This window comes from Hetaerina americana, unplaced genomic scaffold (genome assembly GCF_022747635.1).
Source record: "Hetaerina americana unplaced genomic scaffold, ioHetAmer1.1.p SCAF_5, whole genome shotgun sequence".
Taxonomy (NCBI): domain Eukaryota; kingdom Metazoa; phylum Arthropoda; class Insecta; order Odonata; family Calopterygidae; genus Hetaerina; species Hetaerina americana.
Window position 1 is genome coordinate 58,261,011 of NW_027287095.1, and position 27,767 is coordinate 58,288,777.

Here is a 27,767-nt window from a genome sequence, read left to right on the forward strand (position 1 = left end):
GCAATCTGCGAAAAGGGATCATGGATCAACATGCTGTTAGGGATGTGTTTCAAGGTTTTGTAATTATTTTGTGTGTATGGTTTTGTGTTGTCGTCATTGGATATTTGTACTACAGATAATAAGGCGATATTTAGGTAATATAAGTTTCTTTTATACGACAAATCATATTATTATGTTTTTAATTTCCCCGACTGTTTGTCTAAAATATTAAGTAATTTAGTTGTAGTAATTTAATTTTTGGTGCCTCGACGACTGACGAATGGGTACTGATATATTAATTGTTGCATTTTATACATTAACACGCGTATGCAAGCCGAAATTGCTGAAAAATGCATAGGAAACCTCATTTATGTACATAAATTGATTGATCAACATTTTTAAGTGGGGTATTTGTATATTTTTTCAGTGCCTTTGGTGTGAAGGTGCATTTCCATCTGTTTGTTTTTCTCCCTAAACCTTGTTTATTAGCTGGAGATGGGAGTTTTCATGTAATCGGTGCTTTTTAATATGGCTATGAAAAATATGGTCGTATGTATTTAGTACAAAACATTGTCATTGAAAAATAAATGGCCCTTGTTACATCATTATTTTAACTATAATACAGGGTTTCATGGTTGAATCTGCAATTGTTTAGAAAACCGATGCTAACGTCTATTGCTCAATTATTTGTTCAGATCAAAACAATTTTGTGAAGATTTAGTTAGTAAAGGTGTTCAGAAATATCTGATATCAGGTAAACATCGACCAATAACTTTTTACTACTCCTCATTCAATGTTAGTTTTTTCACTGGGTTCGCATCGAGTAGAAAGTTATAAAAGGTTTAATTTTGTTCCACTTGCATGCCTTCGACAGCTCCTAGTGGCAGAGTGCCGCCCCAGAAGTACCGATTGTAATTGTGCTGCCTCAAAATTTTCACCGGGCATCGTGTGACTTTTACAAAATTAATGACCGATATTTATTGTTTTCTCGCTTGTTATATGTAAGATACCGAGAGTATGAATATCAATTTTTAGTTTAATCTGTTGGTATTTTATTGCGTTCTTTTTACTCACTGATATTTATCGACTTCTTAGTTTGCTGAATAGAATGCCAAAACTGGTATGAATATATGATTAGCGACTTCATACATTTAGTACGATCTTTAGTCTGTAATTAAATGGTTGAAATATTGCATTCTAATCAAGGTTTCTCGTATCGCCAGCTTAAGAGCTCTAGTGAAGAAGCATATCGAGCACACCCCTCTAAGTCGCCCGCTGCCTAAAAATACATTTCCGAGCAATCCCAGTAGCATTACCATTTTTTCAGCCTGTGAAAATTATCACATTTCCACACGATATGAAATAATCTTTGTAATATATTTCCAAGTCATCGCCACTTATTATCACTCTCATTTTTACCTCCCACAAATGAATTTCCAGAACTATTACGTTTAAACTTACTTCCAGAACTAAAACTATTCCTGAATATTGATTGAGTTGATAGAAAACAACAATGCTTCCCTCGGCGAAGTCCCGTGTTCAATTCCGTTCGAGTGGTATTTTTTCTCGTGTTATGAGCCCCTATTTGGTGCCGTACGAAGAACATTAGTACACACACAATACTCCAACCATGTGCTGCACACATTTTGAACTATTTCCGTGAGTATTATGTACAATTCGACCCGCGGATCTTGATCTTACGATCCTCAAAATCATCTTTTCCCAGAGGATCCTTACGTCATTAGTTATATGTATCTTCAAATAATTAGAACAGTAGGATTAAGTACTAATTAAGTGTTCTAACTGTATTAGAAAAAAATTACTTCTTATCTCAGGTGTTACCTTGAATAAAAAAACTCAGGATTACATTCTCCTCGTTTCAAGGGGAATTGCCAACTCCCTTTACTATGCGTATTCAGCTCTGAGATGAGAAGCGTCAATTTCAGCGTTTTTTTATAGGTTTCTTCATTAATTGACTCTTCTCGTATTCTGACTGTTCAAATAAATATGTTTCATGCGCCGAGGTCAAGTTCGACGTTTTTTACTGCTTACTCCTTCCAGCCAAAGATGTAAATTGCGTTGTAGGTAGCGATAGCACTATCACACATAAATACCATAATCGCAGCGCTGACGTTTTTAGTTGAGAGAATCAAGGATATGAACTTGGAACGGCTACAAAAGTTGTTGCGATGTGAAGCTTCTGCAAAGCTTTTTGAAGGAATGACGTATGAAGAGAAGTCCTAAAAACACGCGGTTGACATCTGGACTCGAGAGAGGGTTGACCCTATGAATCGACTCTTAAAGATTCGGGATATAGACCTCAGAAGACATGAAATCGCCGTGTCAATACTATAGTTGTATTTTAAAGGAAGTTTTTGGGTCCTTAAGTTGACCTGAGAAATGTAGTAGTCCTGACCAGAGGCTACCTGAAAGGGGGTCAGAACGAGTTCACGTGAACAAAATTAATATGCTAAATTCCACAGACTCTTGGGAAAAGAATTGTCGTAAATTGGCTTCACTTCTGATATGCATTTATTTCACATGTACCACGGGTTACTTGTTCAACGATATGCATGATTTAAGCATGGATAACGTCTTGTATGTCTCCAGAGGCGCCGTAGGACCTTGGACTCTCAAACAAATCCAACTGGTTTATCGCTAGTTCTCTGTAGCTCTCCCAATTCCTGGAAGATTCATGGGAGAATCACTTGTTTGCACGGTGTTGATTTTTGATTTCAGTGACCGCTAATCTCCCTCCTCGGCGGAACCTCTCACGGGCAATGCCAGTTTTTGACCGAGATTCAAACTTGGGTCATGGGATCATTTAAATAGCTCACAGTTAGTGGACCTGTTATTATTGTAACACAGTGGACGAGGTGCCTGGTGGGGCCTTAAGATATGCGATTCTCATACATTTCGTATGAATTTTAATTTTCCGGGGAACCAGACATTTAAAACCATCAAGATTATCTGCTGAAAAAGCAATTCGGTGATAAAGTGGTGGTGAATGTAGTATATCGATAGTACTAATTTCATTCCCTTTCCTCTCTAGTGCATTCCTAGCCGATACGGAGTGAAATACTGTCGGCAAGATTAACAAATGTATGGGTGATATCTCTGTCGCCAAACAGTGATTTAATCGCACTGGATCTCATGCCCAACTATATTGAAGACTACCGCGAAGCGTTGTTAAAAAAATCATATCACCGACGCCTCTCAGGGCTGAGTATTTAGTTTTTTTCGTTTCGTTGTCAAAACAAAGCGTTTGGCCGTCTAACCCAATCATTTGTCGAGTAAATATTCGTGTGATTGACAAGACATAGTTATGATATGACAATTCGCTATGTCATGTACTAGTATCAACCATTTCCGCATGCCCAGGTGCAAGTATAAATTGACTTTTAGCCCTGAGAAACTGGACCATGGCGTTAAATGTGTTTCAGTGGCACGTGATTACATGAGACCCAGAAACCTTCGTTGCCTGCTGTAATCGTTATGTTTTATGATTTATAAATATCGATTACTGCGGTATGTTTAGTTAATAATTTTTCTGAGTGGAAAGGGGGAATACCAGTTGTAAAAGATGACTAGACCATATCACTAAAAATTCAGGTTTCGTGTCACATGATAGCCTCTGATTTGGAAAAATAGAGAACTCCTCCTCCTTATTGTAAAGTTTGGCACTACATCAGGAAATTTATCAAATGTTTTCCCTTGTGGTCGGAAAAGATGGTTGGTGTGCGGGAATTTCCGATTAAATCGACTTTTTGTAAATTTTGAAGGCAAGTGATTGAGTGACAAATTGGCCATTCCATGTACGTACTATCAGGGACGAACCAACGGTGATGTTTATCTTGCCGTGTGCTGTCATGCCCTAACATCGCAAGAGAGAAAACTCGTGGAAAATGGGGGAAGTTGGATCCCATAAACTAGTCTCAGTCGCATGCATAATGTGTGTAACATTTACATTAGTGTTCATCCCGTGTTCACAGTTTTACCATCTGATTATAAAAGTAGTTACATCCAATGTTAGGAAAAATGACAGTCTTTCATTTGAATCCGCAATAGAAAGTTTCGGAATTATGCCAAAAGAAACCGACACTTGTCTCTTGTCATATTGCAACATTATTATTTTCTTTCTTCATGTAGACGTGCATGCGAAAATGTCACTTAGTGGGGCGAACGACTGCTTGTTTGAGTTTATTTAGACGCTGTTTGTGAATGCGATACGCGGATTGGTTTTTCCTTCCTGGGGACTACTCCATAATTCACACCCTATATCAAGGCAAAACGCTCAATTTTGTTAGTCCGCGCAAATGCAGTGAAAGCAATGTTTACTTGACATTTTTTTGCAGGTCTCACTCTGCATTTCGCAAGACACGTTTGTGAATTGACGGTGTGAAACACTAGATCAAACGGCTCAATGAGACTGAATTACTTTCTTCCACTCTTCGCGTTCCTGGATTTGTGGTCAACAGATGAAATTTATCGGCCGCGAAGTTGTGAAAGTCTAGGTCATCGCTGAACTGCCGCCGTCTGGTCCATTCGCGTTGCCTCGTAAACTTTTTTGGTTTCGGAGAAATTTGAAATTCCATTATCACTAAATTTATACGATATAGGTAAACATGCTTACCTGGCATTCCTCTCCATAATGTTTTCTTAATCAAAATTCATTGTGATTTTTCCACGTGTACTGTTGTTTTTCAAATTCTTAATGTACCTTGGTGGTATTTTCACGTCGAGAAGCTGTAATTGAGTTTTCTTGCAATTCGGACGAGTGAACAGTTAAACTTTAAAATCGGCTGTCTGCAAAAGCGATCAGTAACTTTGTGAGGAATGCTATGTCGTATCCCAACACTGCTATATGTGGTCTACGGATTACCTTATCGGGGTCGCATGCCATTGGGAAGCTATATTCTTATTATTTTGTAGTAAACGGTTTTGGAGGCTCACTGGTTCTTTAAACGACAGTGCACTACTATTATCGATTGCTGAATCACAGCAAATCGCGGATTGCTAAGTCACCCGAAGTTGGTTTGAATGGCGAGGGTAGAGCTCGCCTAATTCGTAGTGGGCCCAACGGTGTGTGACGTTCACACACCAGCACGGTGTCTCGGTTCCTTAACTTGTGCCACTTACGGTTTCCCAGAGAGATCGGATGCCCACGTCTTGAGTGAAAAGTATCAAGGCTGAAAATAATAGCCGCTTTGTCATGCATCAGATAGCAAATTTTTAATTTGAAAAGTTAGACGATAGTTTCAACCCGAAAACTTGACGCTTTCAGTCAGATATACATTCAGGAATTTTATTCATCCTCCAACTGAAAATTCATCATGAAAACCTTTTTTGCGTTATTGTGATGAGTTGCAACACAACTCTTTAAATTATTAGCGCCTAATCGGGCAAATGAATCCCTAATGCTTTGAAATTACAATGGAGAAAACTATTTTCTAGAGTTATTACAGAGCGATGGACTAAGTCCTGTTATTTTTTCAATACTAATGGAATTAAGTACTTTATGATATCATCTCTTTTAACGGCTGTGAGTCACTTTTTTCTCGCCGAACAATCCTCTCAATATGTATATCTGTTTTAGTCGTGTTATTCCATTGTTGCGTCGTTATGAACCATCAGCGTCGTCAGCCATGCACGAAATGCAGTATTATTTGCTGTCATTGGGAGGGTCGGGAATTAGGAACGTACTTCAACTGATATGCAATAGGTGATCTATATACACCGTATACATCATATCAGCAATTTTCCCAATCTGTTGCTTCGGGGTATGCTCATGGTCGGATATATAGTATATGCGTGTTTGATTTTCCTGGGCTGATTTTCTTTATTTTTGAGCGCGGTTTATTTTTAAATAGCTGTCTTCCCCCTTTGAAATCGTCTCGCTGTGTTCTTACAAGAACCCTTGTGATCAGTGCGGAATACCGTCGGCGTATTCTCGATTGTGTGTTTCGTTGATGTCTCTCCTGAATTTCACAAGGATATCTTCCGAAGGTCCTTATAATAGGTATCCTTTTTCACATAAATAAGTTGAAAGTGAATGAACTTCCTTATTACCACGACATGTTTTTTCTTGAAACTTGTTTTACCTAATGCTGTTCGATGTACATGTTTGTGTCCTTGTTCTCAATCTATTCAGAGCATGTCATAGGGGATTGATGTGCCTAGTTATTTCATCTCTAATCGCTGTGTCATTTTTGAAACATTTGTTCTTCTTTGTGGAAGAATGGTGTATCTGTAGGTAAAGAGCTTGGGCGATTTTGCCATGGAGAGGTCTGCCTCATTTTCGGTGTTTTCCGGGCATTTGTGGTTCTTGACCTAAATTACCTTTGACTAGAGATTCCCGCCTTGTACTAACTAGGCCTTCAGGGATATGATACTCTCCGATCTCTGCACAAATGTCATTTATCGTATTTGAATTTTGAATTAATACTTTCGTTGCCGATCTTGTTCAATCATGTCATTAAATGACTGTAAAAAAACCTAACTCAGCTTTCTCTTTCATTTTTATGGTAATGTTGGCATGCAAGAGATGATTATACTCGGTGAGCGTGTGTTATACTTAAATTTGCAAAGGGAACTGTCATTACTGTTCTCGTTAAGTGCTGTCATCAAGGGACTGCAGGAAAACCTGATTCTTCGCTCTTTCATTTTTATTGTAACTTTTGCGTGTTAGAGGTTATCCTATGAGGATGAAAATTGTGCCGTCGTCATCCAAACATCATATGCGGATGTTGCATCTAGAACAAGTTCTTGTTTGTCTCAGCGGCACCTCCTAGCGCTTAACATGAAAAAGGTGTTGTAAGCAGATAACGAATGCCTGAGCCATCCTCATCATCTGGCGTGTTTACCATCTCGACAGCATTATTATGCACTATGAAATATACTACCCACTAGCTTTTTTGTTTTTTAAATAGAAAAGTGCCATATGAACTTTTTTTCAGTCTCAATTGTGCGTTTGACATCGCTGTCCCTAATGACGGTTTATTTCTCAGTATTAGTAAAAGTAGCATCGAAGTAAGAGAACTTTTCGTAACTACGAGGGTCATCCGGAAAGTAGTACCCGTTCGTGAAATAAAGACACAAAAGTAAATATTAACAAACATAAAAAATTTTATTTGAAAGAGGATACTTTAAACTACTTCTCAACATAATCTCCAAGCAAATTAAGGCATTTGTCACAACGTGTGACAAGTTTCTGTATTCCTGCTGCATAGTCCTTCGCCGCCAGCTCATTGAGATACGCGAGGGACCCATCTTGCACAAATTTTTGCATAATGCAGATGGTGTTTAACAATTTCATGAACAATTGTTCGAGAAACATTGGGAAAATGCTCACAGATGTCATCAATTGTGACGCGCCGATCGTTCCTCACGAATTCGTCAACTGAGCTCACCAGTTGGTCTGTAATGACAGACGGTCTCTCCGAACGCTCATCGTCGTGTGTGTTCCCCCTCCCCATGTGGAAGTTGCGACACCACCGCCGAACAGACGACTCGTCCATTACATTGTCTCCATACACCTCCTTTAATTGGCGATGAATATCACATGGGCGAACGTTTCTTGCATTGAGGAATTTAATCACTGCCCTCACTTCACAACTGGCGGCGTTCTCAATTTTTTTAAACATTGTAAACAATCACAGAAACAACACAGGCAATGCTAGCGTCACGCAACTTGGCTCAGAGAAGGCAGACAAGCCACTGAAGCTATCTGACCTCGTCCAGCGGCTACTCGCGTCGTCAGCACTTCATGCGGCACGAACGGGTACTACTTTCCGGATGACCCTCGTATTTCCACTGCTTTGTATCCAGGAATGCCTCAATGAGAATTGACATTTCTATCCGATTCAATTCTAATTTTATTAGTTTATTTTCGCCCAATCTCTTTGATTACCGAAGTACCCCAACTATAAAGGCACTTTATATGCCAGCAATGAAAATTTATGGAAATTCCCCTGAACGACCATCTAGGGTCATAGGTGAATGCTCTGGAAGTCATAAAAACCCTATTGAAACATTTTACGTTTCCCTATCAAATGTCTCTGATGCGTAGGAAGGATCAGTTTGATGGGCTCTTAATTATTAATGGCGAAATTACAGGGGTTATAGATTTATCTTGGGCTGTTCCCGGACAAGGTTCGATTTAGCTGTCGACGGTAGCTATTAGAGAATGGATTGCACCAGTCGTCCGTGATAATAGTTTTCAGAATCATGAGAGGAATATTTTTTGCCGTGTAAGCTCACATCATGCAATGTCTGGGACGTCAGATGATTGTTGACCGGCGGTAGCGGTAGCAAGGTCAGGCTTATAATTTCCAGTTGACCTTGCGCTTGTGGCCATTCCGCCTCTCATATTCTTGTTTACGTTGAATTTATTTTTTGGGTGGTGGCTCCCTCATTGGAGGCAATTGCTAGTGCTTAACGTAGGGCTGTAAGGGACGTGTGTTTGTGTATGTGTGTGTTGACTTTCCTTAACCTACCCCTCCCATAGTGACTAGGGTATCAAAGGTGGTATCTAATCGCAGAAGAAGGGGGTGCATCCGTAGTAAATATAAGAATCTCCCGCCTTTGGACGGCAAGCTCTTTCGGCTCTAGATCGCGGTCACGTCTAGAAGGATGATGAAGAGATGGAATATCCACCTGGGAAAGCGTTTGGTAATTTCATGTTTTCTTCTATCTTCAGTCGTGACATTGCGCAGTATTTGTACATTAACTACTTACCTATTTCTCAAAGTGGTTGTGATTCAGTGGATTTGGCCGGGCCTTGGTTCAATGCAACCTGTTGCGTATGATCTCTCCAATATTCGATTCGATTAAAATTACCCGTGCACTTGTGCGTGTTGTGATTTTTGAAGTGGGGTTTTCATTGATACACAGGCCAGTCACATACTGTCGTTATACTTTTCACTTTTTCATGTAATAATGCATTTACTTCTAATTTATTTGTCACTAACTGATGGAATCATTTTATAGCTCGCTCTCTTGAATTATTGAAGTCATTAAGATCTACAGTGTAAGAACTAACAAAGGGATTAATTTTTCCGCGAACCGAAACTACTCTGTAATTAGGGTAGTAGCAATTGTTTTGTTTGGATGTGTTAATCGTATGTGCGTGCTGTGCTAAGTGTTGGTGACTGTGAATTAAATTGAACGTTTAAGTTTTTGTGTTGATAAAACCATAATTTATGCTAGAATGGTCTTATTTCAGTGGAAGAGTTTTCTTTCTATGAATGGAGAGGTTCAATTCAGCGGTAACCGAGCAAGTATATCGTCTATGCAAGTGATTTCAAGGGAAGACAAGTATGGTGCACACAATTACCATCCACTTCCTGTGGCCCTCTGTAAAGGAAAAGGTAATACACATTATATGCTGGTTTAGTGTTATCATGTAGTCATTCTAAATTTTTGCTGAATTAATTTGGTTGTTCTGCGTGGAAATTGAACAAGGGCTTTAAAGTTATCTGTAACTAAATAGGTTTTACGCGCATACGTGAGTACATTGAATTATGACGGTGCGCACAATTTGGGGCTCATATACTCGGGAGAAGCTAAAGGTAGTAACCCTTTGATTAATTGAATAAATAATATTAATTGAATAAAAATAAAAAATAAATTGAAAATTTTGGGTTGTTTTTTTCTAATGGTTTCAATTTTCAGTTCTTGGGTGAGGATAAAAATGTTGATATATATGGTATATTTATTAAAATATAGATTAAATATTTTTATGTTGCACTGATAGTACATGCATCCCGTATTTCACTGAAAATCAAGACAACGAATATCTTAGCTTGAAATATTAGTTGTGGCCCTAATTTTAAATAATGCAGTTGTCATATTTTAAACTGTTGTTAGTGAGTGAATATTTGTACAGCATTAGAAAAATTAAAATTTGAAAGTAGCCATGTACCATGACGCATCATGTACCGCAAACCTCATTATGTAGTTTTTATCGTACACTTTCTTTTAAATTGCTGCATTTTAGTAATGATTAATACCAGCCTGTATTGCAAACTTAGGACTTTTGAGACCCTTTATCAATATTTAATAAATGGAACCTTGGGAAAGACATATGAAGGTGATTAATTCATAAAGAGAGACAGGCTTGCTTGGTGCCAAATATCAATTCAGTGAGTCAGGAGTTTTCAACTTAGCATTCTACAAACATGCACATAAAAGCTGTGTTCTCATGGATCTCAATCAGGGAATCACATCTAATGGGAAAATAAACCACCTTGATGCTGCTCTGAGGGTATGAGGAGGGTTTAATAAGAAGTGGCTACATCTGTCTTTCACTGACATCTGATTATTCACAGTTCCAAATTGCAGGCTAGGGACAGAACTGTAAAGACAAGTTGCTCAATGCTTGGACATTTAACATATGTTGTGCTTGAGAAAATTGATGGTTTTATCTACTATCGTAGATGTCTAGATACAAGGGTTTTGTTGGTATGTCTTCTTAAAAGCCCAAATGTAAAGGTATTTGCAGAGTTTAATAAAGCATATTTCTTTGGCATTTAAATAGCATATAATATATAATCATATGAGATTGAGTTAATTTGAAACAATTTGCATTTTCCAAAAGTTCAAATAAATGTTTTCTCTAAAAAGTTCATGTGACTGTAAAATTCAAGCCATGTGTGTTGGTTTTTATGGGTCTTCAAAACCATGTAATGTTATTATTTCATATGATTTAAAAATAGCTGGTGGAAATTTAACTAAATTCACTTTCGTTCATGTAACCTCAAATGTAATTGGGGCCTATGGTACTGTGTTGGGAAAGGTTTTCTGAAACTCATTAGCTGAGATTGAAAAAAATCGGGCCAAGGTTGTGTTTTTCATGAAGTATTAATATATTTTATAATTATTATATAATTTACAATGATGATTGTCCAATCATGTGGAGACATGAATGTGAACGGTTGAATTCAATACGTGGGTATTGTGAAAACAATTTTTTATTGGAAATTTGTGCCTTATTTCCAGTTGTGCATGAATCAATCATTTTTGATGAGGCATTAGAATAACTTATGTCATGTGTTCTAGGCATTTTTGTGTGGGATGTTGAAGGAAAGCAGTACTATGACTTCCTAAGTGCTTACTCTGCTGTTAACCAAGGACACTGCCATCCAAAAATTGTGGAGGCTCTCACTTCACAAGCAGATAAACTAACTCTTACATCACGTGCATTTTATTCGGATGCCCTTGGCGAGTACGAAGAGTATGCTACTAAACTATTTGGCTACACGAAATTACTGCCCATGAACACAGGTAAGACTTACTCAATTTTGTAGATATGCTAGATCAAGATTTTGCATGAGCGATGCAGTGAAATAAGAAATTTAAAAAAATATGACATTTCTTTGAGTCTGTTAACTTTCCAGTTGACAAACATTCAATATTTAATATCATGCATTTTTGTGCATGCAACAATGTTTACTGAATTACTGTCTAAATTTGTGAAGTGAATTTAATTGTTGGCTAATCTATTAATCTTCATCTTTCTCAGTAGTACATTTTTTGTTCTTTTGCAAATCTCTGGTAGATAGTTATAGCTGCAAGAACTATTCATGTTTGAAACTACAGCATGGTTTCTTTACCTAATCGTTTTAACTCCACACCTATAGATTCCATATCGTTTGCAGCATATGATTCAAAGGATTCCATATCTTTTGTAGCATATGATTCAAAGGGTACTGTGAGCACTTGTCAATATGTGAGGTTCAGAAAGGATGTATGATTAGAATATACTGTATTATTCCTCTACTCACTGTTGAAAAACAATCTATACCATCCAACTTATGGGAAATAGGTATCCTGGGATTTTATCTGTGAGTCAGCGACTCCCAAAGTTATAACTAGTCAGAGGCAGTTGCATTGGAACACAAAGGTTGGAACACACAATTGGAGAGAGAGGGAGGCAACTTTGGTATGTGCCAAATATCAAGCAGGTGATCCATGACTTTTCAGCTTAGCATTCCATACAAATGTTTGCATAAAAGCTGTGTTTCTTTGTCATTAAATCAGGGAATCATGTAAAATGGGAAAATCAACCTCCTAGATGCTCCGCTGAAGGAATTAAAGGGTTTAATATGATGTAACTGCTTACATTCAGTATTTCAATCCTAAGATAGGTTTACTGCAGACTTCCATTATTCTCTAATCAGTATTAATTCTCTCACCTTCTGATAGTTTTTCTGTTTTATGTCCTCCCTAATTTGTCCTATGTACTTTTCTCTTAATTTTCCTCGTGAGATCTACCCTTTAATTTTCCCTTCTGCTATGTTTCTAACTAATCCATTATCATCCCTCTAGATGTGTCGAGTCCATCTAGTTCTTTGCCATAGAGTTGTCCTTATGATCCTTTCCCCTTCTGCTCTTCTATATGCTTCGGCATTCCTCTCTTTATCTTTGCTTTAAAGAGAGGATTATAGTAAAACTCAAAAATTTCTTTTATGTTCGTCCGAATGATATTCTCATAATTAAAGATAAACATGTACCTCAGTTCCGTTTTGAAAATATAAAGTGCACATTCCTGATTTTGTCTTGACTGATTTTATAAATCAAACAATGAGGTACACATTATTGTGTGAAATATTCTAATTGAAATTTAACATGTAAAAATTTGATGCTTTATGCCTGTTTCAGAAATAATGGCCAATAATATATGTATACTACATTCAGCTCTATACCAATTGAGAGTAAGTAACCTGATATGATTAGTGGTGTCAAATATAGACATTGAAAATGCATTAACCCAATTAAAATGTTACTTTTAGTCTAATCTTCTATTTTTACATCGATATGAAACTAGATTAAAGTGTGCAACTTTTTTATTATCTAAGGGATTTAAAGGTTTAAACCATGAAATAATATTTTTCTCATTTTATGCAGCTTTAACTAAAAACTTAACTAAAAAGCTAGTTTACATTTATCCATCCATAACCCTGAGTAACAGATCACTATTTACTCTTCTCAAAGCCTTCTGTGGTTAGGAAGTGCAGCAAGTTAAGAATTAATGGATAGGATCCGCTTAATAGCTTACTTAGCAATGGAAGATTTCAACTTCTATAAGTGTATTTCTCAGAGAGGAACACCAGAAAGTTAATGTCATTGAATAATTAATCAAGTCCATTGATTGATGACATAATTATTTTTGGGCTTAGTTATTTAGCAATGTCGCACAGCCAGTAATTACATATCTCAAATTTGCAACACTATTTAAATTACTCCACCTCCTCATAACATCATAAAGGTTAAAATTACTCAGAGGGCTCTGGTGTATCCCTTATAGCTCCTCTGAGCACTCCTGGCTGAAGTTTTGACATTTTTCAAGAGGGAAAATTTGACATTAATAAATTAAAGGTGATGCAGTCTTTAGCATACTCTGGGGAAAATTGTGGAAGAGTTAAATACTTCCAAAGTATCCCTCCTCAAGGACCTGTATTGATTGAACCATATCAAGGTAATTACGTAGCTCTTCAAAAATTATCATTAAATTTATCCATTATACTGGTGAGCCTTTGCTATAAATTAATACTTTTGGACCCTGGATTGTGAATGTATTTGCGTACAGATTAGATGCTTATGGTAGATACAAACTGTTATTGGTATAGACCAAAAGTTGTTTTGAAAAATAGAATGAATTTTTCGATCAGTGTTATCTTAGAATAATAAATAGATTCAGTTGCAAATTTATTTTGCAAATTCAGGGTTATATGGCCATAGTTAGAGTGTGATAAACTACCTTTTCAGACTAAATTGTAAAAGAAGGTGCTTGGTTTTTCAATTTCCGCATATCACGTGCAAGATTTTTTTACCTCTTTATTTTTGTTTATTGGTGTGATAACTTTGTTGTTTCAGTCTATTTTTTTCTAAAAACATTACTAAATTCACCCATACCATATACTGTTGAATACTGATCTATTCATTCCGATTTAAATGAATCTGAAGTTAAAATTACTTTTCACAGAAGGTGTTCAGGACGAAGAAATTTTATAGTTTTAAGTGGTAAACAAAGTTTTATAAAATGCCACATATGTCAAGTATTTTGATTAGTTATTGCACATATGAACAGTTGCACATTTGTTTTGGTTATCAATCTTTTGATGAGGTAAAATATATATTTTCTATTTATTTAATGATGTGATGATAATTATATGTATTCATTCATCAGCTTGTTGCCTTCCTCTCATACCTCTATGTCATCAATCACTTAGGCACTCTGGTTCTTTTTGATTATTTTTTTGCCATTTTTAGTGCGTATTGCTTGCCCCTCTTTTGAAGTTGACACAATTTCATTAGTATTTATGTCTGTGTTATTGTTCTTACTTCATCGTTTTTCCCTGCTTAGTTACTGTTTAGCAATAATGTGCAGCCATGCCTAATGGGTACCTCGAAGAGTTTGATGCAATTTTTTGCATCTCCTATTTCAGATACTGACTTCATAACAAGTCACCATCAAAAGTGGTCAATGTCTAGTCAATGCATATCATTTCAGTGGGGTGGTAAAGAGGTTTGAAATGTCCTATCAGTTGAAGATTCAAATCTTCATTCACTAAACTCCCCAGAAGCCTTCATAGTGCCCTATCAATTATTTGACATGGCCTTGACTTTCATTCAGCTAAGTTCTCTATGTAATATGATATAGAGGAAATTTACAACATTTGATGGCATGTAAGATGCCCCGTTTTTTTACAATGGTTCAAAAAATCACTTGCATCTTATGTGTGAAAGTTTAAGCTCCTTGGGTAAATTTTCAATACTGAATGTTATTTTTACCTCAGATTGTCAGGACTATCTATTTTCACTCCATTATAGTTATATCATTATATTTACCGATGTATAATATTTATTATTCAATTGAAGATTACTATATTTTAGTTGAGATTGTTATATGAAGCTCATCATTATTATGTGGCGTGAATATCATGTTGCTCACATCTGCGATGACGGAAGAGGTGCAAGGGAAATGTTGAGCAAACTTGGTCAGCTAATCATATTTTATCAAAACTGATCATAGCAAATCAGTGTGTGCTCTTCTTACTGAGTGTTATTATTTGTTTTAAAAAAATTACTCGCCCTTATGCATGGACTGTGAAAGCTTTTTCTACTGTGTGCCTAACAGAAATTTTATATGCTGTCAAATATGGTATTTTTGGGTTCAGTATCTTGACACTATTAATCTTTGAAAGGCATCTGCACAAATGTCATACAAGTGGTGAGACTGCAAATGTGTCATTTCAGCCACCCTTGAAGGCAGTCCTCCTACTGATGCAGTCTGGCATATACAGATGCACTCATCCATTTCAAAATTATTAATCACTTCATCAACTGCAGCCATGCAAAAGTTGCTGGGTTTGCCTTCTGACTAGTCTTTAATGACCATGGAGCTAACTGCAAAATTTCATGAAATTCTTTTCATTATTTCTTTTGACCACCGGGTAAAAATCACCATTTGTCCTTGCACTTTCTGCTTTTTCATCATCATCTTCGTAATGATAGCTATCACGATCATTTGAATCGAAATAATCCTCAAGAAATGAATTATTGTTGGAAGTCCTGGTAGGGAGGATGAGCGAGATAAAACAGTTTTGCTGGGTGGTGATGTTTTCACTCTTTTTGTGATGAATCAATGCTATTGTTTTTACTAATTTTACTTTTTTTATGCTGCCTCTGCATCATGTGAATTGTGTGCCTCACTTGATTTGTAAATGGAGCAAGGTACAGAATTCTAATTGTCATCCGTGTCATAAATATCTTCGTCAAGCATGTCCAGCATTTGGACAACTTGTCTATTCAACATTTTTCAGGAATTTTTTCTCCCTGAAAAAGGTATCTTTATTTTTATATTTTTCAAGACAGGGCTGACTTTGAATTGGCTTTTACAAAATTCTGAATTAGGAAATGGGATACAAGTCATCAGCACACAGAAACTGGGCGCAAGTAGATCAAATTGCAAGTCTTCTCTCCTCTCTCATGACTTGCTCCCTTGACTAGGGCTAATGCCAAACTCTGGAATGTTATTTTGAAACTCATCACGCTAAAAGTGTAGCATAGCTGAGGGATAATTGAAATTATGACTGTTCTTGCAGTGAATGTATACCCTATTCACCCATTTGTACCACAGTCTCATCGGAGGTCTAAAATAATAACTCGTAAACATCATCATGTGTATTTCATGTAAATGTTTATTTATTTAGGAAAGTTACAAGTCGGTAGTTTGCCAGGTGCATGCTGTTTATGTATTTGCATAAAATTTCATTTTTATGCAATTATCTTATAAAATGTTTACATTTTCTTTTAAATATAGTTGCATTGCTTGGGAAGGGCTCAAATAGTTTTGCGGGTATTGTTCAAGTTAATGATTCTTTTGTTGAGAGTGGAAATTTTTTTTTTATTTGTACTTTGCACCTGGCATTTCATCTTCTATTTATGATCATTTGTCCCTATAAAAGTAGGATTTACAACATCCTTCCTGAATTTTCCCCAAGCTTTTTCTCCCTTAATCATATGGAACACTCCACAGAGTGCTTCTTTTTCATCTTATTTTTAAAGATATCATATTCTCCATCCTCCTGTGCTTCCCTAACACATATCTTGCAGCCTTTCTCTGTACATTCTCCAGTTTTTCACTAAGACATGTGACCCAAACACTAAAATCGGTCTTAAGAGAGTTTTTTTATGCCTTTTCCTTAGTTGCTCTATTGCTCCCTTTGGGGTTTCTCATAACCCAGTGTAGCATTTTGAAAGATTTCTTGCGATAACATTCACATTTGATCTTCACCTTAAAGCCCTGGTTAAATAAAACCCTAAGTACTTGCACTTGCATTGAGGGATAAAATTTTCAGAAAATTTGTTGTCCCTTTTGGCTACGTTTACCATATTGTTAAATGTGATGGATTAACATTTACTAACATGAATTTCCATGTTACTATTTTTCCAAGTCAACCAATTATTTACCACTCAATCGACCATTATGCCCTGATAGGCCTACGGTTGACCCTCTTTGCATTGTGCAAACCCTCTTTACTTGGTGTATTAGTTCATTCCCTGGCTCTCCTTGTTCTATCTTCACATCTATTGTGCTACAAATAAGATATTGTCTTTCAGAAGTGTTCTCAAAATGTCTGGTTCTTTTTTCTCATTGTGATCCATATTGTCTTCTCCCATACTTCTTTGTATATTTCTTCATTTCTCATTTAATCTCTCCGTTTGGTCATAGTAGCCTATCTAAGGTCCCAGTTTTTGTAGGCTCCTATTCTTATCTACTCTGCTAATCAGAAAATCCATATCCCAGAACCAAAGAGCACCATACTCCACCTAAATAATGTCATATAATGATGCCTCATCTGAAATTTATCTTTGTTGAACTTGGTAGTTGCCTTCTCTTCGCAAACAGTCATTTAGATAGAATTAATTTCTCATAGATATCTTTTAAGTCTCTCCATCCCATGTTATGCTAATTTTTAGGCAGGTGAAATATTCCACTTGTTCCAATTTCTCTTCTCTTAACACAATACTTTCCTGCATCTTCTTTCTTCTGAATGCTAGGATTTTATTTTTTGTATCTTTATGTCCATGTTATACCTCAGAAGCCCTTAGCCCAATCTGTGCAACAAGTAAAATTATATTTATCAGAGTGTCAGCAAAAACATGCTGTCACGAGGCACGTTGTTTACTTTTAGTTAATGTAACAAAGATGTCTGGCTGTCATGTGTTCCTATTTTGTGTTCAAAGAATCATCTTTCCATTCTCAGGTGTGGAGGCTGGTGAGACAGCATGCAAGTTAGCTAGGAAATGGGGATATATGAAAAAAAACATTCCTGAGTATGAAGCAAAGATATACTTTGCAGAAGGAAATTTTTGGGGAAGAACAATGTCTGCTATTTCTACATCAAATGACCCCAGTTCTTTCAAAGGCTTTGGACCTTTTATGCCTGGGCTTTGTACAGTACCCTACAATGACCTGCAAACCTTGGAGGTAAGCACTCTAATTATACTGAACTTAACAAGCAATGAAAATCAATTTGGAAGGAGAAATTGGGTGATATGTTAGGTTATATCTGTAAATTAAATTTGTTGAGGTCCAACCATAGCATATCCTGCAGATGACAAAGGGAAAGGATCATAGTTTGAACTGGGCGTACATTGTTATTGAGAGAAGAACACATTTTTTCAGATTTTACAGTTCTGCAAAAACCAGATGTATAGGCCACTAGGAGTCTTAATTTTGAGAAATGTAGGGTACTCATTGTAAACAATTGTTTTTCATTTTCGTTTATTACATTTATTTTTGTTGTGCACAATGTCCATTTTGCTTTCAGATCAGGAAACAATGGATTTCTTATTTATGAACTTGTAATGAATCTTGTCTTACAGACTGCCCTACAAGATCCTCATGTCTGTGCCTTTATGGTTGAACCTATTCAAGGAGAAGCAGGAGTAGTAGTACCATCTGAAGGTTACTTGCGTGGTGTTCGAGAACTCTGCACCAAGTATAATGTTTTGTGGATTGCAGATGAAGTGCAGACTGGACTAAGCCGAACAGGAAAACTCTTGGCTGTTGACCATGAATGTGTGAAGCCAGATATTCTTTTGTTGGGGAAAGCACTATCCGGAGGCTTGTACCCGGTATGAAAGAATCTAATATATGTTCAGTAAATTAAGTTGGCTTGTGCCCTCAAGGGATAAAACCCTGCATTTAATTGAGGAATGCCATGTGACTGAATGGCTGTCTATTGTTTGAATTGCAACTCTCCTTGTCCTTGCATCCTCTTCTGGGGCTGTGGTTGGCCTACACTTGTGATCTTAACGCTCCTCGTCTTCTATATTTTTGTTTGGGATGGACCGAGGTAGGCACTAAACAAGTATGGATCATTCATTATTCTAAATTATTTTATTAAACTTGGTTCAATCTATAATATGATGGGATGAAAATAATGAGACACCCCTATAATTGTGGAACATGAAGATAATAATCTCTCACCCTTCCAATGAATAATAAAGGAGTGCATCTGGAAAGGGGGCAACGTCATGGGTCAGATTAAGTGAAGAGGATAGAAGAGGGAAGGGGAAGAGGAGAGTGAATGACTAGCCATAGTGTTGAACATGGTCACCGTTTGGACTTACCTCACGAAAGTTTATGGTACTGCCCTTGATTTTGTTGTTATATTGCAGTGCTATTTGTTATTATTGTTTGCCCTGCATAATTTTGTTCATTTGTTGTAGTTTGTATAGCTTTGTGTTTCCATTTCAATGAGTTTCCTAGGCTTTATTTTCTCTGTTTTCTGTTTAATGGAGCCAGGTTTGGTTGTCTGCATAACTACCCTTCTCTTATCCAGGATTATTATATAATTGACACACCCCTTTGACAAAAAGTCTCTAGGCATCACAACAGTAATACTGGTTGCATATTGTGAGCCAAAAACCACAATGGTCAATCTAAAGGTTGGTTTGATACGTGAGAGTGGAACCCCTAGAGTCGAAGCCCTATACATGGTGTGAAAATAGCGAAATCTGGTGATGCTAGGAGGCCCAGTTCCTTTTCCTGAAAAATCTAGTACAAATTAGAAAACTGCCTGGGTGAAGCTTAGGGTACCCGTTGGTATCAGTGATAATCAAAGCCAGACTCCCAGGTCAGTTAATCAGTATCGCAGGTGAGGCCTGAAGATGTAGAATATTGTACCCAGTGTTTAATTTTGGCAAAAGAAGAAAGGGAGCGTAATAAATATGATCTTGTTTAAAAGATAAAGTTACTTCAATTGTCTATTGCGTTACCATGGTAATCCACCAGAAGGTTATTGCTGATAATTCAAATTTGAGCTCACCTTGTGGGCCTTAAGTCCTATAGCCCATGAAATTCTATCTGTTAAAGTAGGGAAATTAGGGGTAAGTTATTTTCCTCATACCACAATTTAACAACCCACTAAATCGGGCGTTGTAGAGTCATACTTCTTGAATTTTAGATATTGTCACTCTTAAGGCATTTCCCAGGATTCGAAACTGGGTACCCTCCGATCATTAGCTGAACACCTAACTCTGGACTTCATGCCATGCCACTTAAATTAACTTGATGACATAATGACTTTTTTGTTGACAGGAATTTATTGGAAACAATGTACATCTGTCTTGTTGGTGTGAAAATATGTTGAATATCATAGGCTGCATGAATTAATGTTTACAGAGGAAGAGATATTTTTATTGTCTCATTAACCTCATATTTAATGCCTAGTGGAGTGTCTGATGGTGATGCACTTGGTTGAGACTCAGTAGCTCATTAGCTCTTGGTAAAATAAAATTATTTATTGTATATTTGGGGGAGTAGCAGAATTGGTCTTTAGGTGAAACAATGGCTGTGGATTTTAGAGTAATTAATATGCCTCTGCAATCATAATCTTACAGTGAAGACCCTATGCCCATAAACTTGAGTCTATGATGTGCAAATTAGGCAGTGAGTGCATTATACACCAGCCTATTGAGGGTTGTATCCATTTGCTTTGAAAAAATAGCTCTGAAATGCATTCACTCCATGTAATCCTTTCTTTCTTTGATACAAATTTATCAACAATTGCTGTTACATAAACCTTCACGCAATTCTGATGATGTAGTTTTGTAATTTGATTTCAAAAGGTTTCCCATCCAAAATGTCTACGGTTTCAAGTACATGTTTTTATACTTTAAATTATTTCTTTGGTGCGCAGTGGATGCATGTATGAATATTGTGCTACGACCAATGTGTACTCTGTCTTTGGCTAGTTCTGCATTTTATCTTTTACCCACTTTCAGGTGTCTGCAGTTTTGGCCAATGATGACATAATGCTCTGTATAAAGCCTGGAGAGCATGGCTCGACATATGGAGGAAATCCATTGGGCTGCAAGGTTGCACTTGCAGCACTGAGGGTATTGATTGAAGAGAATCTTGCTGAGAATGCCCAAAAACTTGGCAATAAGTTCAGGGAAGAGCTTAGAAAGTGTTTACCTCAAAGTATTGTGCCAATTATTCGTGGTAAAGGACTTCTGAATGCAATTGTCATTGACTCAGGTATGCTATAAAAATACTATCATTGTAAGGTTCCATTTATTTTCAGAGGTTTGTGTTGGCATGTTATCATTACAGATATTTTGCCAGTTAAATACATTTTGAAAAATCAATATGATATAATTAGCTGGTTTTAAGCACTGGAGGAGAGAAAAATTAAATGAAATTTTAGAATACCATTAATAATTTGTCATAATATTTATCATTTATAGCATGCCATCTCATTTCGTATAGCTTAGCATGCCTTTGTGAATATTCTTTCTAATCACTTGGAACTTTGAAATAATCCATTGTTAATAAAATATTTTATTACATATCCAATATTACCGTTCCCATATTTATATTTTTTTTCATTATACTCATTAGTTTTTTCCCAATTCACTCTATCAAACGTTTTTTCGAAATCTATGAAACAGGCAAATACCTCGTGGTTGTATGATATATTCCTCTCGATTAGTGATCTCATCACTGCAATGGCATCACGCGTACCTCTCCCCTTCCTGAACCAAAACTGTACATCCCCTAAGTAATCATTTGCCTTGCTCTCCATCCTTTTGTTTATGATCCTGAGAACAAATTAAGCTGCATGGGAAATCAAATTTATTGTTCTGTAGTCCTCACATAATGTAGCCTTTATCTTTTTTGGAATAGAAATTAACACTGATCTCACAAATCGTCCAGCCATATTCTTTCCTCATAGATGCTACAAATTAAAGACTTCCTCTCCCATTTTCCAAAACCTTTTAGTATTTCCTCCGGAATTGGTCCACCCCCATGGCCTTGTTTGATTTCCTCTCCCTTAAAGCCCCTTCTATCTCATCATCGAGTATGCCTGGACCTAAGCCATCGTCCTCTATGTCATGTTCCTTTTCTATGTCTAACTTTGTTGGCCTAATTTATTTACAGATCTTCTGTATATTCCTTCCATTCAAGAGAGATCGTTTCTGTGTCAACTATTATCTTATCCGACTTATGTCTAACTGTTATCACAGATCTTCCCTTCCTACTTCCCAATATTGATTTTACCTTGCTATATAGTGCACCCATATGTTGGGTAGGCCCTTCATGATTACTGTCTACATAGTCATTCTTATCCATTCAGTTCCACTGATGGTGTTTTGAAGGATCGTATTGTGGACCACTGCTTTTTGTTTCATCAAGTATATATTATCAATATGGCATGATGAAGACATTTTCTAATGCCTAGTTTGTTCTCTTTACTCGTAATTTAAAATTATTTAAGCAAACAAATACAGTCTGTCTGTTTTATTTTGTGGCAGGACTTGAATTTCATGTGTGGGCAATTTTCTGCAATTTAACCATTTGAAGTATGAATTGATAACTTCTCCTGTTTATATCCAAAAATACTTCATAATCATAATTTAACTTCTTCATTCCTCTTCATAAATCATCAATAATTATAAACCTTGAGTCTTTGTTTTGACCCTCAATTAAGCTTTTGCAGTGTAAATTAGAATATTCTCCTATTGTCTGGTCCCCTTGTTTTCAACTAAATCATTCTTACATTGAAAAGGTACCAATTAAATGTTTTCTTTTTGTTAATATTAAATTTTAAATGCCATGGGCTTTATTTAACTAGCTCTTAATGATATGTAAAATTGTGGCCTTTTTCACAACATTAAACATTGCCAGACTTTAATTCATGGTGTGCCCAACATTTTAGTATTGTTTTAATACCCATTTGTGAATCATCCCCATCAAAATAATTATCCTAACCTACGCTTAAAAGGAAGGGTATTATTTTGTGTTTTCTGTTTATAGTTGTCAGCTCTTGGTTGTTATATGATTGAATTAATTCTCATTGGAAATTTCGAATTCCACCCATGGCAGGGAACTTTTTTCTTCTTGATTTCCACAAAATTACCAAACTTTACTGTAAAATCTTATCCTAAATAAAATCGACCAGTTGTAAAAGTCAGTAAATATGTCATTTTAGGTAATCAGTATGTCATGGATTGTAAACTAATGTGTTTTTTATAGTTACTAAGTTTGAATTAATAAATATTCCTTTAATAACTGTAATGATACAGCTGCCATGTGTTTTTAAAATAGATTATTCCTGCCCATAAATTCTGAGATGTAAAAGTAAAATGTCTCCTTTGGCTCTTGTAAATGCATGTATTTACTCATATCTTTTGTTGCATATTTTTTCCATTTAATCCAGCGCAATGATGCTTGCTTGTATCCCCCTTCTGTTTGTGTATAAATTTTTAATGAAAATTTTCTCTAAAATCATGGCAGAAACAAAATATCAGTGTTCAATGCTGCTTCTATGTTTCATAGTGAAATTTTTTCTTTCACATTTTTGTTATATAAATAGCAAATGACAGTAGTTGCATTTAAGGTAGGCAGTCACCTCATTGTCAATGAAGTAGATTAAATGAAAGATTAGGTTTTTAATTTAGAGGAAGAAGTTTTTGTTTATTTATATGATCTTTGTTTTATTTTTGCAGAGCATGATGCTTGGGATATCTGCATCAAGCTAAAGGAAAATGGCTTGCTTGCAAAGCCAACCCATGGTGATATTATCCGTTTTGCTCCTCCTCTAGTCATCACCGAAGAGCATCTGAACAAATGCATTGAAATTATTGTGAATACTATTCTCAACTTAAAATAACAAAATGTTGTTGATGTCACTCATGCGAAATGGCAACTTCCTTTATATAATCCATCCACAAAATCAAAAATATTTTGGTTTAAGTAAGTTTTTTCTCTGGTTTTTTTTTATTTATATTTTGGATCTTCTAATTGCAATCCAGTCAATGTGTGTTTTAAGTCAAGACTTTTGATACTTAAGACTTTAACGTAACTGTGATATCTAAAGAGTCCCTTTTTTTAAACTCTTTGCTTTTATATGAAAAATTTGATTATATTTTGTGTGGAATTTCCGAAATTATTATAGAGTGCATTTTTTGCTTTTGCATTGATTTGCATTTAACTTGCTGTAATCATTTTGTGCTTTCAATATTTGAGCTTGAAATTGTTTTACTTGAGCATTTTTCCCAAAATTTTCCATTTAAGAGGAAATGTTGTTTTACTCATTGAAAATAAAATTTGTTGTTGTTAAGTATGCAGTTGTGTTATCTTTGGGTGGTATCTGAGTAAATCCCTAAATATATGTCAAAGTTATGCCATAAGCAATTGGTAAATTGGAATGCTAAAAGAAGTGTTGTCAGTTAATCTGGTCGATTGAGCCTAGTTAAGGATGAAATTATGGAAAACTAATGTATTTTTTCCCAGCAGAGGAAGTTGAAGAGAAAAACTGTTCAGCTGCTTTTTTTATCTGCAAATCCTCAACAGTATCAAACTCCTATTAAACTGTGAACACAAAGCATACCTTTTAAAGTAAGTTCCTGATATATAGAAGTCTGTTTTAAAAAAGTCTCTGTTAAAAACCATTGGGCAAAATGAGTGTGTGTTTATTGTTCTGAATTTAATTTTTTTCTCAAATCTAATGTAGAAAATCATAATTCATATCTTGTGTATTTTATCTTGTTCATTGACTTGAAGTGTATAGCACCAAAATTGCAGAATTTATCATGTCAACAGTGATGTACTTAATGCAAAAAAAATACTGGAGAAAGTATTAAGATGGCTTACTAAATTACAGAATCACTGATTTTGCAGAAGTAAAAGATGAGGTTGAATATAATACTTAAGACTTGAAATACCTAGGAGTTTCAAGATAAACCACCTGTTTAGTGTTTAGCTGGGCAATATCATATTCAGAGTAAATGTTGCAAGTATGTACATTGTGGATCCATATATGTTGGCGGGCTTGAATAGCCAATGAACGTATGCCCCCAAAGTATACAGGTCAATTCATGGGTGGCCCTGGGAAGAGTCATTACTTAAAAAAACATTGCCTTCTAATGGTTATTTCCAGTTCTTTAGACTATGTTGAAACACTCGTGATATCAGGAAGATCAACAATCCCAGCTCCCTTTGGTTATCCAGTAGATTTCTCTAGATCCTTGAGCTGGGACCTTATTGATTAAGTTGAGGGATTGGTTGACTGTTTTTAAAACTTTAACCAAATTCTTGAGTTAAGTTTCATTAAACCCAGATAGGTTTTCTAAAATTCACTTAAATAAGAAAATCTTTTGACCTAAGAAATGTGTTATTAAGCTGCTGATGAGATGCAATTTCAGAGTAGTGTAGTGTCTCATCCAAATAGGAGATATTAGATTGTGGTACATGAAAAAAGAAGTACAGGAACAAGCACACTTTGAAGAATTGAAGAACTGATATTATTTTATAATGCATCCAGGTTTGCGTTCTGTTTTTGCCTTGCCATCACATCCTGTTTTCTCATCTGTGGCAGTGACAACAGGAAGTAGAAGATGGTGATGACCCATGTGTTTTGATGAACAAATAGCGGGTGGCCAGAATAGATTTTTGCTCATTCCCACTACTGTGATGCTGCAAGAATTGGGAGAGGGGCAGCTGGTGCAGCAGTGCAACCTGCATTGACTGTGCACTGGTTATAGTGCCACAAAACTTGATGCATGAAAACTGAGCTTAAAGAGTGTCCATAATGGGCAGAAGGGTAAATACATACTTTGTACCATTATAATTTATTCCATAATGCATCTGTGCAATGAAAGACACTCGACTTGAAGGTGATTAAAGATACTAGTTTAGTTGGTTGTGGTGGGGTACATTTGTGACGAGTCCTGCGCAGACCCTAGGAAGATAAACTTAAATGTAACTCAGTGTGCTGCCCAGGGGAACAATTTTCGGATGATGCAGAAACCACCATCTGATTTTGGTACCATAAACATACAAACAAAAGGTGTATGTTTGAAGCTCCAAACCACTAGAATTCCTTGGTTACGGTATGCTGTGATTGATATGTTGATCAGAGACAATGGGGTGTGTACGAGGTGTGTTCAAAAAGTAAGGTGACTTTTTAAATTTTGCGGGCAACCTACATTCCATTTTTTTGTTTTGTTTTATTGGTGCACATATCCTAAATATTTGTGTTATGCTTCAACAATATAGCATATTTAGTTTGTTATTGACAGATACAAATGTCAGACGTGTTTTGGTGTGCTCGGCGATTTTCTGCTATAAAAAAAATGGATCAAAGAATGTGCTTCAAATTTTGTGTAAAAAATGGTATGAAGTACTCTAAAACACTTAAAATGTTGACAGTGGCATATGGTGAGTCTGCTATGAGATAAAAATGTGTAAATGTGGTACCAGCTTTTCCAAGATGGCAGAGAAGATGCCAATGACGAACCTAGCTCTGAACGTCCCAGCACATCAACAACAGATTAAAACACTGAAGCAGCAAAGAAATTTGTTTTGAAAAATCGTCGAATCACTATTAGAGAAGTTGCTGACGATGTTGGCATATCAGTTGGCTCGTGTCATGCAATATTTTTGGATATGTTGGGCATGAGACGTGTGTCAGCAAAGTTCTTTCCAAAATGGCTTAATTTTGACCAGAGGAACTGTTGCATGAGTATCATTCAGGAGCTGTAGAATGACATCAGTGTTGATCCTGATTTGCTCAAAAGTATCATAACTGGTGACAAATCATGGGTATATGGTTATGATATCGAAACCAAAGCAGAATCATCCCAATGGAAGAACCCAGGAGAACCTAGACTGAAAAAAACATGCAAAGTTTGATCAAATGTTAATGTTTTGCTCTCTGTTTTCTTCGATTGCCATGACCCAGTTTATCAGGAGTTCTTACCAAAAGGTTGTACGGTCAGTGAGGAAGGAGTATTACCTTAAAGGCATGGGCCATTTGCAAGAAGCCATATGAAAAAAAACGTCTGGAATTGTGGAAAAACATATTATGTCTTTTGTATCACGGTAATGCACCTGCTCACTCATCGTTGCTTGTGAGAGATTTTTTGGCCCAAAAATGACACCACAATCATGCCTCGGCCACCATAGTCACCAGATTTGGCCCCCTGTGAATTTTTCCTGTTTCCAAAACTGAAGAGTCCTATGAAAGGGCAGAGATTTGCAACGATTGAGAAGATAAAAACTGCATCGCTGGAAGAGCTCAAGGCTTTACCAAAAAGTGCTTATTAGAATTGCTTCGAAGATTGGAAAAAGCATTGGTAAAAGTGTATTATATCTGGGGGGATTACTTTGAAGGGGACAAATTGAATAATGAAGAGTAAATAAATATTCTTTCATTAAAATTTGAAGTCACCTTACTTTTTGAACACATTTTGTATGTTGATGAACAGAGCACTTGAGGGAATTGCCACCATGAGCTACTCTTCTTCTTTTGGAGGTGTATTGACAAAAGGCCTAAATTTTGGATTTCATTGTAGCTGTTTAAAATAGAAGCATAGTTTCATAAACTTTGTCAATACTGTAGTAAAGAAAAAATTAAATACAAACCAAGATGGGTAAATTTTAGAATAAAGCAATGGTAGTGGCCAATTTACCACTCTTGGTGAGATGAGCATAGCCTGGGGTGTTCTAGTGTTAATGCATACTTTCCGGCAAAAACTCGAGGCAATTGATTTTCTTGCCATGTGTTTTGGCTCAGTATACTAAGGTTGATTTTTTTCAATGTTCAAATAGACTTAAAGAATATAAAATAATGAGAGATCAGCCTAGGTGGTCCCTACATTGCTGAAAGATGTTTTTGCTATTTTGAAGCCTGAACATGGACACAATAGGTAGGCAATATCCATGTAATAAATTACTTTGCACTATTGCCATTGTTTCAGCAAGTGTC

The 27,767-nt window shown here is 36.2% G+C and overlaps 1 protein-coding gene across 2 annotated transcripts; it reads left to right on the top strand.

Annotated features, from left to right (window-relative positions):
* Positions 1-27,767, top strand: Oat (Ornithine aminotransferase precursor). 2 transcript variants are annotated; one of them, XM_071592179.1, is made up of 8 exons: positions 1-134; positions 8,486-8,649; positions 9,203-9,347; positions 11,038-11,262; positions 17,751-17,974; positions 18,373-18,624; positions 20,779-21,034; positions 23,506-27,767. In XM_071592179.1, the coding sequence occupies exons 2-8, from the start codon at positions 8,611-8,613 to the stop codon at positions 23,667-23,669; spliced, it is 1,305 nt and encodes a 434-aa protein (XP_071448280.1). In that variant the 5' UTR covers positions 1-134; positions 8,486-8,610; the 3' UTR covers positions 23,670-27,767. The 2 variants fall into 2 exon arrangements, with proteins under 2 accessions (XP_071448280.1, XP_071448281.1); XM_071592180.1 differs by lacking the exon at positions 8,486-8,649 and having other exon boundaries at positions 23,506-27,766.

Coding starts and splice junctions, on each gene's coding strand:
- Oat (XM_071592179.1), top strand. CDS start 8,611: ATGATGAAGAGATGGAATATCCACCTGGGAAAGCGTTTG. Junction 8,650..9,202: donor TCCACCTGGGAAAGCGTTTG/GTAATTTCATGT, acceptor GTCTTATTTCAG/TGGAAGAGTTTTCTTTCTAT. Junction 9,348..11,037: donor GGCCCTCTGTAAAGGAAAAG/GTAATACACATT, acceptor CATGTGTTCTAG/GCATTTTTGTGTGGGATGTT.